The sequence below is a fragment of the Tyto alba genome, unplaced genomic scaffold (genome assembly GCF_018691265.1).
Source record: "Tyto alba isolate M040663 unplaced genomic scaffold, T.alba_DEE_v4.0 Super-Scaffold_40, whole genome shotgun sequence".
NCBI classification, from domain to species: domain Eukaryota; kingdom Metazoa; phylum Chordata; class Aves; order Strigiformes; family Tytonidae; genus Tyto; species Tyto alba.
Genome location: NW_024881316.1, coordinates 50,320,263 through 50,337,710, shown reverse-complemented (window position 1 = coordinate 50,337,710; position 17,448 = coordinate 50,320,263). Strand labels below are relative to the sequence as shown.

The 17,448-nt window shown below is 50.2% G+C and overlaps 1 protein-coding gene across 5 annotated transcripts; it reads left to right on the top strand.

Annotated features, from left to right (window-relative positions):
* Positions 1–80: 80 nt before the first annotated feature.
* On the top strand, positions 81–16,757 carry HADHB (hydroxyacyl-CoA dehydrogenase trifunctional multienzyme complex subunit beta). 5 transcript variants are annotated; one of them, XM_032988831.2, is made up of 16 exons: positions 81–125; positions 1,993–2,075; positions 2,467–2,508; positions 3,941–4,040; positions 4,624–4,668; positions 5,928–6,027; positions 7,241–7,328; positions 7,920–8,107; positions 9,214–9,394; positions 11,583–11,704; positions 13,469–13,548; positions 13,637–13,684; positions 14,109–14,196; positions 14,735–14,809; positions 15,304–15,468; positions 16,170–16,757. In XM_032988831.2, the coding sequence occupies exons 2-16, from the start codon at positions 2,009–2,011 to the stop codon at positions 16,203–16,205; spliced, it is 1,425 nt and encodes a 474-aa protein (XP_032844722.1). In that variant the 5' UTR covers positions 81–125; positions 1,993–2,008; the 3' UTR covers positions 16,206–16,757. The 5 variants fall into 5 exon arrangements, with proteins under 5 accessions (XP_032844722.1, XP_042658975.1, XP_042658976.1 ...); XM_042803041.1 differs by lacking the exon at positions 81–125 and adding an exon at positions 156–234; XM_042803042.1 differs by lacking the exon at positions 81–125 and adding an exon at positions 220–243.
* The last annotated feature ends 691 nt before the right edge of the window (positions 16,758–17,448 follow it).

Genomic DNA, 17,448 nt, shown 5'->3' with positions numbered 1-17,448 from the left:
AGCGCGGGCAGGGGCGAAGGGACGGGCGGCGTCCCTCAGGCGGGCGGCGGGGCAGGCCGGGGGGCGGGGCGGGCGCGGGGGCCTTGGTGAGTGGCGGCGCGGCGGGGGCGGCAGTGAGGGCGGAGGTACGCGGGAGGTTTGGGGGGGCCCGGGGGGTGTGAGGGGGTCCGTGGCCGCCATTGCGTGGAGGGAGGGTGGTTGGGCTGTCCCGAGTGGTAGTGGGGAAGGAGAGCGGTGAGTTGCGTACGTGAGGGGGGGGTGGTGGTGGCGGCGGTGGGAGGCGGTGCGGGGGTGCGGGGCGGCGTGTGCGTGGCGTGGGTGTTGTGGGGGGGCGGGTGCGTAGTGGGTCTGCGATGTGCGTGGGGTGAGGAGGGGGGTGTGGGGAATGGGGGGGGTGTCGGGGGGGGAATAGGGGGTGGCTGTGGGGGGAATGGGAGGGGGTGTGGGGAGGAATGGTAGGGTGTGGGGAATCGGGGGGAGTGTGGCGAGTGGATTGGGGGGCGTGGGGGAGGAGCGGGTGTGGGGAAGGGAATGGGGGTGTGTGGGGGGGAGAAGCAGCTGTGGGGAATGGATGGGGGGTGTGGTGGAGAAGCGGGTGGGGGGAATGGGGGAGGAGTGGGTGTGGGAAAAGGAATGGGGGGATGTGTGAGGGAATGGGGGGGGGGGTGTGTGGGAGAAGTGGGTGTGTAGGGTGGGGGAGGCGTAGCGTGTGTGTCTGTGTCTGTGTGTGGGCCAGGGGGGTGTGTGGGGAGGGAAGAAGGGGAGCAGGGGCTGTTTGTGCAGGCGGGATGGGTGCCGCGGGCTCTGGAAGGAGCTTTGGCCCGCTCAGTTTGTGGGTGTGTAGGGCTGTCTCGTTGGGGTGCCAGGGGAGTAGCTGGCTGTGGAAAATGGGGGGGGAACTCGTGTGTGTTGTGGGGGACGAGGTCAGTGGGTACGTTGTGAGGGGAGCGGCTGTGCAGTCTGCAGGCCCTGGGGAAGAGCTGTTTGTCAGGGGAGATTTGGGGAAAAACTTCAGATGGGTGTGGGGAAGGAGCTTGGCACAGGTGGAGGAAGAGAACTCTTGGAGAGAGGCAATATGGAGGAGGATGCTGAGGAGGAGGAGGAGGAGGTCTGTTTTCTGGACCTTTACTGATGCGAGGAGCCTGGGTTTGGTTTGTGGGATGCCAGCGTAGCCGGAGCAGGCTGGGGAATGAGGAATGCTGCGTGGCACATTGCAGGTGCGGAGCTGTGAAACTGGAAGTGGGTGGCTGGCAGCTTGGGCTGGGTTTTGAGAAGCTGTGGAGAGCTGCAGTACCTGGGAGGGCTGAGCTTGGACCTGCAGGCGCTTTCCTAACCCTCTGAGGAGAGCGTGTGTGTTTGGGAGAGAGAAGGCTGTTAGCTTGAACGCTAAAAGCGTGACAGGGCGAGGTGGATGTTGCTGTGAGGCAGATAAAGAACTAGAGCAATAAAAACTGCAGGTAGGGATTTGTTTGTAGGCTGTGAGCTTTTGGGAAAGCTACAGAGGAAGTTTTTTGCGTAGCGGACACCAACTCATTCGGCTTCCCATGGGGATATGCAACGGAAGTTCCTGAGCTTAACATCAGCAGTTAAAACGAGGGGTAGTGGTGTGAAATTGTGCCAAGGAGAGTGCATCAGGAGAGTCATGCTGGCAGCGGGATTGGCTGGGCACTGGGACAATTTTCCAGTGGGGCAGTGGTGGAACAGTTACTGGGAGGGGAGTTAAAAACTGCGCTGGCTGCTGTTAGTACAGTGCAGGGTCACTGGGGAGATGAGTATTTATATACAGGCCCATTTGCAGGCCACAGTCATAAGCCAGACTCCTCGAGTGTTAAGTGCTGTTCTGAAAGCGTAATAGGAAGTAATTCTCTGTGCTGCTGCCCTCGGAGTATCTTCTCTTTTTTCTCTTTTTTGGCTCTGTGTGAAGCAGGCAGATTGCTTACCTTGAAATTGCTCTGAATAGACCAGATTGGACTAATATCCGTCTTCCTCCAGCTCTCTAGATATCAAAATGAGTTCCATGCTGACCCATGCCATCAGAAACCTCCCTGCTTCCTCAGCATGGGCTGCCAGGGTCTGTAAGTATCTTTACGTTTGTTAAAAGCTTGAATTGATAGATCATAAAGTTCTGATTTAAGTGTTGGGTTTGGCATGGGTGCTTGTATCTGAATCTCTCGTCTGTTGTCATCTTAAAAAAAAGATGACAATTTTTTTTTTAAATAACTAATTCCACTGTTGCCATGTTTGTTCCTTCCCACATCAGATGTGGGAGGAATCTCATGTTAATAGGTAACATGAACGGCGTCATTTTTATGAACAGAGTAAACTAAAAAATATCTCACAGATGTTCAGGTGCAGTTGTCTTACTATGACATTATCTTACTTTTTTAACAGTTCTTACAGAAACTAGAAATGGTTTTAGTACTTCACGTTTGACAGACCCTACTTTTTTGTTTCTTGTTTTTCCAGTTGCTCGATCGCTCAGCTGCTCTTCACAGTTACAAGCCGCAGGTAGAGTGGAAACACCAGGAATCTCAGTGGGTCTGTGCTAGGGAAGACTATTTTGAAGCTGCCTCCCTTTTCCAGAGTCTCATTCTACATAAATCTCAGAAATACAGTGCAGACAGCCTTAGTTCAAGAAAGTTGCAAACAAATAAAACTACAGGCAAGCCACTGTTTGCAGCAGAGTCCTCTCAACCTCTGAACGCCCCTGGCACCCAGCAGCAATGACCAGTCCAGAGCTCACGCCCCACTGTCACCTGATAGATTGCTATTTCTAGAATCTAAACAGAGAGGCTGAGCTTGGGGTTTATAAACTGTCCCAGCATAACCAGATCACTTGCCCAGAGGGGAGGGGATTGTCCCTGACAAGGAAAAGCTTGTGGAATTAGCTCTGAAGTCCAGCGAGACCAGTAAGAGGCTCAGGTCTCGGTGGAGCCACTGAGTGCCCGCAGTTACCTGCGTTTTTAGCTGTGGCCCTCAGTGAGCGGTCGGGGAGATCTGGGATTCATTGTGAGGGAGCTGCTCAGGGGGCTCATGCTTTGAGCCGCATGGATTTTGGGAAGGGGCCTAGACAGCAGCTCCCTTTCATCTCCTTGGCTTTGCCCAGAGAGCCTTGTATAACCTGAGAACAGTGCTGAAGTTTCCTCCTGGTGCTCGCACTTGCTTGAGCAGTTTTTAGCGGGACGTAGTCTGCTTTGTTGTGTCTTTGTCCCTTTCCTGCTTGTAAAAGGAGCTGTCACATATGCTCGTTAAGATTTGCAGGCCTGCTGGCATTAGAAATTGTCATTGAACTCTTTGCTAATCATCACTCCGGAAGAGCTCTGACAGTGGCCTGTTGAATGATACTGTGTCATGACATGCTTTGTCTTGAACCCGAGATCCTTGGACATCTTATGGAGAAGTAGCAAGTTACCCACAGCAACTACATGCACTCTTCTTGCTACTGCTTTTCTATGGGAGTGAAAGTTGACTTCTTGAACTTGACTTCTCACCTTTACTGTGCAGTAAGAGCACTTATATGGGCAGTTACTGTGGAAGGTGGGTTGCTATTTGCAGTCCTTGCTGCTCCCCAAGTGCGAGCTTACGCAGGCTTTGGTCTGCCTCATTCATATTGTAAGCATTTTTAGAGGTATCTCTTCCTGCACTATTCTTGTCAGTGGTAACAGAGACTGGGAGTTACGTGCCTTTGTTCTCCGCTGTCCCATCGCCTCAGTGTAGCTATGGATGAATCTCTCTGCTGATGGGGCTGTACTGAGTTGTTAAATAACTTTTCACAGATCACATAATTAGCCAGACAGAGGCAAGATCACAGCTCAGATGTCTTACCTACTCTGCTTTTGACTTATATTCCAAAAGAGAACAATTTCCCCAGTTTTCTAGTATTTCTTAGAGTCTTTCTTCAAGTTTGCTGGTATTCTTGTTAACGTCACCTCTCTCTTAGCAGTCCAGCCTAAGAGTAAGAAGACCTTAGGCAAAAGTGGCGTGAAGAATATTGTTGTGGTAGAGGGTGTCCGTATTCCATTTTTGCAGTCTGGCACCTCGTAAGTATAAAATAAGAAAATACATGCTGACTTGGTTGATAGTAGAATCTTTCTGTGAAAAAAAAATTGGCTTACTTGTTCATTTTAATGTTGTTATTATGCCGAAAAGTACTGAAGCGGCAATGAGTTAGGCTGCTAGTTATTCCAGCTTACCTAATTTGGTTTGAAGATTGTCCGTGTGTATGAATTCTGAGTGAGGATTTATGCTGCATGTCTAGAGGAAGCTGTAGGTGAATCTGCAGCAGATGAAGCAACATGTTTCACAAAACTGGCAGGATGGGTGCAGAGAACCTGCTGTAGGCTCTTCATGCTAGCACCAGGTTCGCAGCTGAATTAGGGCCAGATCTAACTCTTAGGGTGGGTAGGGGATTTCTTTTATCTGCTATCGCTGCTTTTCAGTGGTTTTAGCACAGGGAATGCGTGCTAAAACAACTTGGGGGCGTGAAATGTTTGATTATAAATGCGGTGGAGCGTTTCTGGTACATCACCAGTTCTTTGCTGCTGCTGTGTGCTTACAGTGCAGCAGACATCTGTATTGGTTTCTGACACCTCTAAGCTTCTGCCTCTCTTCTTCATTTTCCAGGTATGCGGATCTTATGCCACATGACCTAGCAAGAGCAGCACTGCAGTAAGTAAATTGAGTACTAGAAAGGCCCAGAAAACTCGTCGAACTGGGGTCCCAGTGTTGGCCCAGTGGCTTCAACAGATTGAATGCCACGGCTTTAGCTTTGTCTTCACCTGATGTGATCCAGGTGCTTCATTATTCGTGGTCCACCACCACCTTAGTAGGTGGCTTAAGCAGTAAGGTTTACAATAGGCTTGTGTTGAAGTATTATTACAAAGAGATGGCATTGTTGTCCTGCTTGACGAGTTTTAGTTCATTTGGGTTCCGACTGTAGTTTTCTAAATACAGAGATCATAGCTGTTGTTGAGGTGTGCTTACAGTTCATGGGAAAACCAAGCTGGGCAATGCAAAAAAAACTACATGGCAACAAGAATAACAAGCTGATTCTGTCATCTCGCCTGCCCCTCCCATTCTGCAGTGATTTGACAAAACCTGCAGGTCATTAGCAGTGGGTTTGTTTTGTTGAGAAACAGGGCAAAGTGCTGTTGGGAAGAGAAGGCTTTATGGGGGTTGGGGGAAAGGAGATTTTAAGGCCCAAGGTTTGGTGATGGTGAGGTTGGATCATGCCAAATCTGATTGCCATGTTTAGCCAGGGCAGGCAGCGTGTTAGTCCTGTGTGAGGGTGGTGCCCTGCACATCGAGGGGGTTTTAGTGTGCTGCAGAAGAGAAGTTATTGATTGGGGTGCCTTTAGGTTCATTTTTATTTGGTGCTTTGTAGTGCATGAAACTACATTTGAATCCCAGTGGCCTTAAATCACTGCCTGCGCTGGGATTTGCTGCGTTGGCGTTTTTGTCAAGATGTTCTGGCAAATTACTCAGTGTGTTTTCTAATGAACTGTGAAAATGCACTGCTCCTTTTTTGTGTGTCTGTATTGAAGTTTTACATGTTCCTACACCAAAAGTGATTGGCTTTGATACCTCTTAAGGCTTTCTTCCTTTAATTTTAGTGCCAGAATACTCCAAGTGGGGGAAGATACTAACAGACACTTCTGAGTGTGGCGAAGGTGTAGAGTGGTCGCTTTCATTAAATTATACAATCATTTAGAGTGATTTAATCGCCATGATTATTTGCAGTCCATAGTGAGGTACACTTTTCATTAAATACTTATGCACATGAGATTTCTTCTGAACCAGGGGCAGAAGATGTGGCTCCATCGTTGCCTCGTTCTCCAGACAAGCAGGTAGAAAGAGAATGCTTAGGGGCTGGAACAAGATTATTGTTTACATGGTGCAAATTGTGTTTGTTTTGATCTTCTCCTTAGGGGGTTGCTGAACCGGACCAGTGTCCCAAGGGATGTTGTTGATTACATTGTTTATGGCACAGTTATCCAGGAGGTGAAAACGAGTAATGTTGCCAGAGAGGTGGGTTACATGCAGCATTTCCTCCGTGAGTCTGATTTCTGCAACCAGTGTGAAGATGACAAATGCTTGCCAAAAAAAAAAAAAAAAAATTTCCAGTGTTATAGTTCATTTATATATGAATTAGTTGTGCATACTGTCTGTCGAATAACTCTATGGGACTCTGCCTCCTGTTGAAATCTGCCATAGATCAAGTGGATTTTAATGCTGTGAAGCCTCTGCTTGGTTCTTCCCTCAAAGGGAATCTTTTGTGAACAAATGCTGATCACTCAGCTCTTAACTACCAGCTGGGCTCAAATGCTGGCTTGTCCGAAGTACGTGAGAGGAGCAGAGCATGCTGTGATACATTGCTTTAGTGTGGTATTTATTTATTTTAGTTGGCTGATCAGATGCAGCTTCTGAATGATTTGGAGTAGCTTAGCTGCCCTTTTTTCTGGCAGTCAGAAAACCCAGTTTGCATATTATACACAGAAACTGGTCCACTGAAGTAATGTTCCACAAGTGGGATGTGATTTTCTGTAAGCTGGAGCCTCTGCTGTTCCCTGCAACTGGGTGACACCGTGATGTAACCTGGGCTGGAGAGACTGAGGAGGTTATGAGGCTCTCCAGTTCCATCAGCAGTTTTAGCCTTGTATATGCAAATACTTGCTTTGGTCACCTGCCAGTCAGATGAGGCTGCCGTGTAATTTTAACTTGGGAACAACTGTTGAACTTTAAACTAGTTGGCCACGTCTCAAGTAGGGAAGGTCTCGCCGTGAGCAGTTCTCCCGTGACGGGAGGCCGTGCTCTCAGCTGAGACGCTGCTTTCTGAACCGCAGGGAATGTTTTCTGTTCTCTGTAAAGCAAGTCACGGTGCCTTGGGCTGAGGGGGGCTACTTAATTCCTTTCACATGTTGCCTTTGCAAATAAGGTCAAGCAAAGATGACGTCAAGTAGTTGGAAGCTCTTTTGAAATTGAGGTGTGCGATTAGTTTGTCCCTTTATTAATGAAGTGCCAGGGACTGTCTGCCTAATGAGATTGAGAGCTTTGGCAGCTGCCCTCTCCTCCTCTTCCCAGAGTCTGGGGATGGATGAGCTGCTGCAGTGATTGCCTGAGTGGAAACTCGATGTACTTGTTTTCAGCTTAGTCTGGAAAGGTGTGTTGCTGAGCAGAAGGTGGCTCTGACCCTGTGGAGCAAAAGGTGCAGGTTTTAACAGCCATTCTTTGTTGCTCCTAGGCTGCCTTGGGAGCAGGTTTCTCTGACAAAACTCCAGCCCATACAGTCACCATGGCTTGCATTTCTTCAAACCAGGCTATGACCACAGGTATGTTGGCTGGCAGAATGAGCTGTGGGTTTGAGACTGAGCTTAGCAGCTCCTCTTCACCCCTTGTCTAACTTGCACTGCTTAGCGAATGTAAGTAAACATCTGAAGAAAATCTGGAATGGAGGGAAGGTTTTTAAACCAACAAAATATAATACAAATCGAGTGTCTGCTGCAGGCCTGCCAGCAGCTTGACATCCTTTGCATTCAGCAATAGTTTCTGCTCAGTGTCTGTGGTAGCTTGGGAGGTAAAGACTATGTCACGGTAAGGAAGTTGCTACCTCTCAGGCTACTTTGATCTTTGACTTAGCCTAAACAGAGCAAAAAACAGAGAACCGGTTACTGTCTCAAATTGCTGGGGATATTATTCTCCCAACTGCTTTGTGTAACAAAGAGGAGTGGAAGCAAAGTTACAGAACTCGTATGACTCAGAAAATGTCTGTTCAACCTGCTCAGTCTCTTAAGCACGCGTTCTATAACTCAGCCAAAGCCAGAGGCTGGAGAAGGAAACAAACGGTAGTAGTATCCAAGGCACTAATGGGGTAAGTGTCACTTCTCCCCGCAGCCCTCATGGGAAACTGTCTCATTCTGCAGGTGTGGGTATGATTGCAGCTGGACAGTGCGATGTCGTCGTAGCGGGGGGCGTGGAGTTAATGTCAGACGTTCCCATTCGCCATAGTAGGAAGATGAGGAAGACTATGCTGACTCTTAACCGAGCCAAGACCTTGGGCCAAAAGCTCTCCCTGCTTTCCAAAATTCGCCCTGACTATTTTACTCCTGAGGTAAGTTTGTTGGGTTTTTGTTTTTTGGTTTTTTTTCAGGCACTTAGCTATTTAGCTAAACTGTTTTATAAGGAGGTGTAAAACAAGTTGGTTTCGGTAATTCTTGTAGCCTCAATGGAGAGGAATTAAAAAGGGCAAGGTGGCTGCGTGTGGCTCGCCTTTATCAGCTCTTTGTCCTGTGCCTTAGGTTAAAACTGCACTTGATTAATGCATCTCGGAGCATTCGTGACTCTGCTTTGTCTTCTCACATGTTGGACTTCAGTAAACCGAACTTATTTCTAAACTTCCCTCTCCTTCTGCCACTCGTAGACTAATGGTGCTGGAGGCTACAGAAGTAGAAGCTTTTCCCCTTAATTATGAAGCTTATGCAAGGGTCCTAAAGGGTCAGGAGAATTTTTGTTTCCTAGATAATAGAAGTAACATGCTTAATATCAGAGAATATGCCTTATGATTACTGTTCCTGGCCAAATGCTGCCAGGTGCTGAATGTGTTCAGCTCCCCTGTTTGGGCCCTGATGAGAATCAGGGGTCTGCTGGTTCATGTCAGGAATCTGCGCGAGGCAGCGAAGCGCAGTGTGCCTACAGCACAGATCCAAAGTCCAAGTAACGTGTGAAAATCGCAGACTTAAACACGTGCAGGGATTTCCTGTGTGCTGCTGGAAGAATAAGCAGAAAGCACCTGCTTTCCAGTTTCTCTTGAGGAGGAGTTCGACAGGGAGTTTTAAGGTCCCGGGACATGTTGTTTCACCTTAGCCCAAAAAGCCGAGTCGCCCTGCATAGGGGATCCCTGGTTTAATGCACGAGGCAGCTGCCCTTTGTCTGCGTGTGCAAATGCAATACAGTTCTTGAACCCTGGAGTAAGCAGCAGCCTGGACCTCATTTTTATCCATTTTTTTTTCTAAAACCTTTGGGAGTGATGCTTCCTCTAATAGCACTTCTGGTATGGTTACCTTGTGTTAACTGCACAGCTCTAATATTAACTGCCGTGTTTAACAAATGGAAAGCCCTCACTGGCTGACTGTGCAGAGCTTAACCAACTTCTGACCTTTATGTAACTGCCCAGGGAGAGGAGTCTGCCTGTGCTGACTTGATTTTTCTGTTGTGTAGCTCCCAGCTGTGGCAGAGTTCTCTACCAGCGAGACCATGGGGCACTCTGCCGACCGTCTGGCTGCCGCCTTTGCCGTTTCCCGCTTGGAGCAAGACGAGTATGCCCTCCGTTCACACACGCTAGCTAAGAAAGCCCAGGATGGAGGCTTGCTGATTGATGTGGTACCCTTCAAAGTGCCAGGTAAAAGCGCACGTTTCACTGCTAAAATGAAATAAATAAAAGAAATCCTTTATTTAGAAAAGGAGGGGAAGTACTGGGGTCAGATTCATAATGTTCTGTGTATCTGATACGGATTTTAACTCTGAAATGCTGTCTGTTTCTCCTTGGAAAACTACTGACATAGGAGCATGTTTCTAAATGTGCATATCTAAACATATAAACATATCCTTACATAGCTAAATTTTATCATACCTGCCTCCTATCCGTGTTCATACGGTGACAGAGAGGAAAAATCGGGACAGCTGGACCAGGAATCCCCCTGCTCTTTCAGTCAGGCAAGAGAACCCACCTTTATAGCCCAAGCTATTAACAACAAATGGAGAACTGTTGTGGTTTAGGCCTGATTGGCAGCCAACCACAATGCAGCACCTCTCTCTCCCTTCCCCTCCAGCAATGAGAAGGGACAGAGAGCCAGGCTTGGGGTTCAAGATAGGACTGGGGTGGGGGAAAATCCCCCTTTATGATCATGAGCAAAAGGCAGACTCGTTAGGGGAAGAAAAAAAGAACATACATTTATTACAGACACTAACAACACATAACAGAGTAGGACAGTGAGAAGCATTGCCACATCTGGAGAACACCTTCCCCCCACCCCTCCCTTCTTCCCGGGCTCAGCTCTGCTCCCGATATCTCTACCTCCTCCCCCAGTGGCGCAGGGGCAGAGAATGGGGGGTGCAGTCAGTGCTGCCACTTCCTTCATCTTCGGTGAGGGGAGTGTCCGAAACTTGTTACCCCCTGCTCCATCGTGGTCCCCCTCTCACAGGAGACAGTCCTCCACAAACTTTCTCTGACTTGAATTCCTCCCACGGGCCGCAGCGTTCCCCACACTGCTCCGTCATGGGTCACCAACTTCCTCCGACTGGATTCCCTCCCATGGCTGCAGCCCTTCCCGAGCTGCTCCGGCGTGGGACTCCCCCGCATGCTGCAATCCTCCCAGCGCTGAATTACAGCAGCGGGGCTGCCTTTTCCCATGAGACCCCGGCCTTCTTCGGGCACAGAACCTTGATCAGCTGAGCAGGAACAACAGGCTGTAAATCAATGTCTGCTCCACCGTAGATCTCCATGGGTGGCAGGGGGGGGGCCGCCCTGCCGTCTCCCCACAGGATACAGGGGGGTCTCTGCTCCGGCACACCTCCCCCCTCCTTTCTTCCTCCGTTCCTCCACTGACCTTGGTGTTCATGCAGCTGCAGCAACTCCTCCTCACCAGTCCCACTGCCCGTCACCACGTCCCTTCTTAAATACGTTATCGCAGAGGCGCAGCCGATTGGCTCAATTTCCCAAACAGAAGTGGAGCTGACGTGGAGCTGGGGGAGCTTCGAGAAGCTTCTCACAGGGGGCCGCCCCGATAGCCCCCTCCCCTGCCACCAAAAAACTCCACCACTCACTCAACCTAGGACAAGAACCTAATAAAATCCTGGTCTGACAAATCGGGTGCTGGGTAGGAAGAGCTGGAACGCGTTCCGCTTGGCAGGCTCCGGCTCAGGCCTCACAGCCATCGCTCCGATACAGCACAGTTTGGGAAGAAGCTCTAAGCTCTCCCTTCTGTGGCCTGATTGCTGCCCGCATCCCCCACCAGGCAGCGGGCACGGTTTGCTGGAATCCCTGTTCATCTGGGGCTCTTTTACTCCAGGGTTAGTTTCCCAGAGAGACCTTACTTTTGTAGATCCGTGGTTGCATAGGGTCTTTATACTCAAATTGATGCTTTTTGTTAACTGGCTTATTTAAACAGGATAGTTGAAGATGCAAATATTTGGTTCTTCCCAGTGCTCTTACTTCCTCAAATCTTGGCATGTAAGTGTACGTTGGTTTAGGCCCAGTTCTCCAATTTAGGTTTTATAATCGGAATTTAAATTCTTTTATCGACTGGGTTTTCCATGTGGTGTTTTTTCTTACAGTAAATAAATTGCAGCGCTTCACTTTTGCAGTCTTCAGAGGGAAAGTAATGTAGCTTCAGTTTTTAAGTGCTATGTTTTAGCCATGTTAAATTTCCCGTTACCATGAATGGATTTTCCCTTTTTTCTTCTTCCTCCTTGTCGTAAAAAGCACAGCTTTCTGATTTTATTTTTCCTCCCCCCCCGGATTCCTGATTTGCAAATTCACTTATGTTGCTGACTTTTGTAGCTTAAATATGCTTTTTTTTTATCAACAGGCAAAGATACAGTTACCAAAGATAATGGGATCCGTCCTTCCTCGATGGAGCAGATGAGCAAGCTGAAGCCGGCTTTTGTCAAGCCGTACGGAACTGTCACAGCTGCCAACTCCTCCTTCCTGGTAATGCGTGTTCCCACCACTGACCCAGAGGGGAAAACCATCCAGTTTACCCTCTGCCTCCCATAAGCACGTAGACCAAGCTGGAATAATCTCTGGGAAGGAGTTACCTACTTTGTAATGCCACCTGCTTTTGGATTTTTCAAGAGTAATGTGGGTACCGGATTATTTCATTTGAAAATCCACAACTAAACCCCTGAAGTTTTGGTCTGTTTTACCCACTTCCTTTTCTGTAGCTGCCTCATGAGGGTTGATCATTCGAAGGCACATGTAGAAATTCTGTCCCAGTGTGGGACTGATCACGTTGTAAGTCTAGAAGTTAGTAGTTTTAGTCTAAATTTGTCCCTTCAAGGCTTGCCCTGTAATCCGTGGATTTCTCTAGCACATCTATGATGCGCTCTCTTCTGCATATGCTCCTTTTCCTCTCTTCAGTGCTTTTAAAGGAAGCTTTTCCAGATGCAGAGGTCTAAGGTAGTTGTGTAAATAAGGCGAGGTGTGTCTGTGCCCTGGTTCCTGAGACTCAGCAGAAGGTGATGGCTGCTGAAGGTCTCCTGCAGGGACCTCGAGGAGACTCGCCTTGTTCCTGCACGCAGCCCTGGCAGGTTCTTCTGTGTTTAAAAGCCTCTTTCACCCTTTGTGATGAGCACTTCAAAGGAAACAAGTAACTGCTGCTGGGGCTCGTGCAGCAGCAATGCTATTTACTCCTTGGTGTTCTTGGGCACTGACAAAAGCCTGGTGGTGCTGCAGCCGTGGTGTTGGAACAGCTGAGGTGCTGCTGGTGTGCTCTGTGCCGCGGGTCTGTAGGCTGGCGTGGGCTCCTACCCCAGAAATGAGTGGTTGTGTGCCAAAGCCATGATGTTCATGTTTTGCAATGCGGTGAGCCCGGAGCTTGTGTCATCCCAGAATTACACTCTGGTTTTGGGATGGAGCTGAGCAGACAGGGTGAGTGTTTGGGTAACCAGCTTGTCCTCAGGACTGGCAGGGCTTTGGAAACCAGGGGCGGGTTGTGGGTCTGGACTGTAGGGAAGTGCTTCAGCAGTGTGTGTGCCAATATTGTTGGGAGACCTTCCAGCCTTCCCCCCTTCCAGCCTTCCCCCCTTCCAGCCTTCCTCCCTTCCAGCCTTCCTCCCTTCCAGCCTTCCTCCCTTCCAGCCTTCCTCCCTTCCAGCCTTCCTCCCTTCCAGCCTTCCTCCCTTCCAGCCTTCCTCCCTTCCAGCCTTCCTCCCTTCCAGCCTTCCTCCCTTCCAGCCTTCCTCCCTTCCAGCCTTCCTCCCTTCCAGCCTTCCTCCCTTCCAGCCTTCCTCCCTTCCAGCCTTCCTCCCTTCCAGCCTTCCTCCCTTCCAGCCTTCCTCCCTTCCAGCCTTCCTCCCTTCCAGCCTTCCTCCCTTCCAGCCTTCCTCCCTTCCAGCCTTCCTCCCTTCCAGCCTTCCTCCCTTCCAGCCTTCCTCCCTTCCAGCCTTCCTCCCTTCCAGCCTTCCCCCCTTCCAGCCTTCCCCCCTTCCAGCCTTCCCCCCTTCCAGCCTTCCCCCCTTCCAGCCTTCCCCCCTTCCAGCCTTCCCCCCTTCCTCCCTCCCACCTGCTCAGTCATGCAGACTTGTTCTTTGTCCCGTGTTGTAGGGGATTCCCTACATTCCAGGGATGCCCTGGAAGCTCTGGTTATATTTGGGTGCTCCCTTGCCAGCCGCTCTGCCAGAGGGCTGCAGGCTCCTGTGCGCAGGGTGTGCCTCTCCAGGCAGGGGCCTCACGGGCTTTGTCTGCCTCTTTCAGACAGACGGTGCTTCGGCAGTTCTGCTCATGTCTGAGGAGAAGGCTCTGGCAATGGGCTACAAACCAAAGGCCTACCTGAGGTAAAACGAGACCGCTCTGCGTGGCCCCCAAAGTCTGCTCTCACTTCCTTCTCCTCTTTCTGTTACTAACAGCATTTGTCCTGTGCAGGGACTTCGTGTACGTGTCCCAGGATCCAAAGGACCAGCTGCTGCTGGGGTAGGTGGCAATGATCAAGAGCCAGGAGTCTGTACTAGCACGACAGCCTTGACTTGCCATTACACGTTTGTTGTTTTGGGTTTTTTTTTTTTTGTGAAGTATCTCATGAGATATTACATCTCCTCAGGTCCTCTCACAAAGGTGTGAGGGCCGGTGTGCGAGGTGTGACTCAGGAAGGGGAGGTGGCTAACGTGGGAGAGCAGCTGTGGCAGAAACACTCACCCTGATTAGCTGGGGGGCATCTCGGCGCGTTGGTACTAGCAGCAGTTACTTGGGGTTGTGTTTCAGTTGGAGTGGGACGGGCAGACAGCTGTACCGTGAACCCGAGAGAGAAGGGGTGTGACGTGGGTCGCTGCGGAAAAAGGGGACGATGATGTGAGGAAACATATTCGTGCAAGACTTCTGTTTCTTAACTCCTCCACAGTCCAACATACGCTACTCCCAAAGTGCTGGAGAAGGCTGGCCTAACCATGGCTGACATCGATGTGTTTGAATTCCACGAAGCTTTTGCTGTGAGTACTCTGAACGCTAAGGGTGCCTCTAGCTGTGAAATGCCATTCTGTAGACAGTATGGTTTTGTGTTGGTGAAAGCTCTTGTGAAGACCCTCGCTAAACGTACATAGGTGTAATTCTGCATTTCTGTCTAAATAGAAGTACTGTATATATTGTAAAACATACAACATTTTTACATTGACAGAGCCCGTGCTTGAAGTCACCAAAAGAATACAGATTCTTCTGAAATAATATGTAAAAAAACCTCCAACTTTTCCAAGGCCCCTGTATGATAGAAACTACTCCTTTACATCATCTGCTAATTGGGTTGGGGATATGTGTTACGCTGAGGTGGCTTGTTAATTGAACTGCATCTTTTTCTGGCTAAGGAGCTGGTTAAGAGGGCTGGTCCTGTAAAATGCTTTTTGCAGTTGGCTCTGTTAGTTTTGTGGCTGTTAGTTTTTAGTCTCGGGATATCTCCCAGTTGCTAGCACCATCCGTAGGCTTTCCTCAAAGCCTGCCATTTCCTTGATAACATTGCCCTCCCCTCCCTCACAGGGCCAGATACTGGCTAACCTGAAAGCTATGGATTCGGACTGGTTTGCCCAAAACTACATGGGCAGGAAGTCAAAGGTAAGGCACAGTCAGGATGCTTTTAGCTTTAGTTTAACTTTAGGTTTAATTGAATTCCTCGCTGCAGCGGGAGACGCTGGGGCTGCAAAGCAGGGCTTGTGTTAGGTTCTGTGAGGGGAAGCAATGTTTCTTCAACTCTGGGTTAGCAGATCCCAGGGTGAGCAGTGTCTGTGGGAACGGTGGCATTCCCGTTGTCAGCAGGAGGTGGAGATCTAGAGCCGCGATAGTAACTGTGGGAGCAGAGGGGATTAAAACCAGTGGGAGGGGCTCAGTCCTTCTGCATGCTTTGAAGAGCACGGGGTGTAGCTGGCTGGCTGGCTGCAGGTGAAGCAGTAAATCCTTTAGCACAGTTTTGTCCCGTCCTCAGGCGCTTTACGTGCCAAGGAGCGCTTTATGCAGCCAGCCTGGACCGCTGCAGGTTTGGTGGTGTGAGTAGCTCCAGCGGTTTCCTTCCAGCCCGGTGACTCTGTGTGTCCTTTGGTGTGTTCCTGCAGGTCGGAGCCCCTCCTCTGGAGAAGTTCAATAACTGGGGGGGCTCCCTCTCCCTGGGACATCCTTTCGCTGCCACTGGCTGCCGCCTGGTAATGACAGCAGCCCACAGGTTGAAGAAGGAGGGAGGACAGTACGGCCTGGTGGCTGCCTGTGCCGCGGGAGGGCAGGTAGTGATGCTCTATGGTCTGGCACCGTTCCCTCTGGAGAGGGGCAGTAATTTCACTTCTGTTCCTCTTGGTACTCTGAAATCCTGCTCGGTTACACCAGGGGTGGGGGGACACCCCCAAAGTCCCGCGGCACTGCCGCCTCCTCATCCTCTCCAGCCCATCTCCAAACCATCCCTGGGCAGTGGCGACTGCAGCCCGCTGCAAAAGGGGAGGAGAGATTTCTGCCACGTTCTGAGGGTTCCGTTTGGGGCTCTCAAAGACTTCCCAAATGGTGCTTTGTGAGCATCAGTCTTCTCATCTTGGGAGGAAGGATCTTTACAGGGAAAAAGGGGCGGGGGGGGAGACTCTTCCTTACAATTCCTGAGGCTGTGGACGGGAGCCCCGGTTCGGGTTGGGGTTCTGTGGGGGACCCTCTGTAACCTGAGGGCGTGGGTCCCGACGTTGCCTCCACCCTGAGTTCCTGGTTTGGGCCTCAGAAGAGCCTGACCCCTTGGTCGGGGTGGGCTCGGCTGCCGTGCCTGGCCTGAAGCACATCTGTGCTGCTCCAGAGCCATCAAACCGCCGGCTCTTAGTGAATCAGTGCTGGATTTTCATCTCTTCTTTTATTTTAAGACAGTTGGGAGATGGGCATCCCCTGCTGAGGACGTGTCTGTAATAACTAGTCCTTTTGGTGACCGTTCTCCCTTTCTGTCTCCTTCCAGGGGCATGCGATGCTCGTGGAGCTTTACCCTCAGTGATGGGACAAGGGACTGCCGAGGGGGTATTCGTCTGTCCTGTGCCTGGCAATGCCGTTTCAATGCACTAATAAAAACATACACACAGTCCTTCTTAGAAAGGAATTTTGGTGGCCTTTGTAAATACCTTTTAGTTACTCAGCTGGTAATTTTCAACTAATGAACGCGCTCTAAGAAATATTGCGCTTTCAGGAGAGTAAAAGTTAACGTGGCTCTTAGACTTTCCAGAGTCCTTGTAACCCATCTGATTTCTACCGTAACTCTTCAATAAGCGAGATTTCTCCCCCCGGAGAATGATTCCAGAGCTGTGTACAGAGAATTAAGTTTGGAGAGAAGGAGAATGTAAAGTACTGGAGGTCGGTGGGCTGAGCTGTGAGTTAATCTGCCCTCGTAGGGAGTAACAACCCGTTCCAGAAGCGGGTTCAGACCAGGTTGGCTGACCTGGTTTGTAAGGAGGAAGTCTGCCGCGCGATGTCCGAACAGCATTGGAATTAGCCAAGTGCTTCTGTCACGTGGGCGGCGCTGCTGTTAGCCACAATAAATCAGGAAAAAGAACCCAAGAGGCTGGCTTTTTTTCTTTCCCTCCCCTCGCCTGAAATCTGTTGGGGACGGTTTCGGTGGCGTTTGTCGTGGGGGCTGCCTGCTCCGTGGTGGCACCAGGTGTCTGTTTGCTGACAGGGGAGTCAGCTGCTCTGCGAGCTGCCCAGAACCCACCCTGAGCTCCAGAGCTCAAATGAATCCTCAAAATAGGTGCTTTTGAGGCTGCTTCGCTGACTGCTGCTTCTCTCTGGCGCCTTGATTACACGCTTTCAGTATCTGGCGTTCTGCAAATTCAGGAATAGGGGCGAGGTAACGCTTCTGCAGAATGGAGTCGTCGATAAACGTCAGGTGTGGAGACTTGGGGTCTTTCTCCCAAGATTTTAGGAAGATGAGACAGTTCTTGCCCTTTCAGTTATTTTCCCCGCTCGTCTCTGGGTTTTGCCAGGGAATAGCGATTCTTCCAAAACAACCTGCAGAAACCTCGGAGTCCCTTGTGTGAAAGAAAATGCTTCTGCAATCCCCAGGTGCTTCCCCGGGCCCGGCGCTGCGGGAGCACGCCCGAGATAAGAGCTGGGCGCCACGGGTGGGTGGTTCTTGTTCATTCCTGCTTGGAAACCTTGTGCAGAAAGGCGGGGGGGGGCGAGAGGGGGGGGCCCGCTGGGTTTTGTGCGCGTCCTTGATAACTGTACCACCGCCCCGTGGGGCA

Coding starts and splice junctions, on each gene's coding strand:
- HADHB (XM_032988831.2), top strand. CDS start 2,009: ATGAGTTCCATGCTGACCCATGCCATCAGAAACCTCCCTGCTTCCTCA. Junction 6,028..7,240: donor CGAGTAATGTTGCCAGAGAG/GTGGGTTACATG, acceptor TGTTGCTCCTAG/GCTGCCTTGGGAGCAGGTTT. Junction 9,395..11,582: donor GGTACCCTTCAAAGTGCCAG/GTAAAAGCGCAC, acceptor TTTTATCAACAG/GCAAAGATACAGTTACCAAA.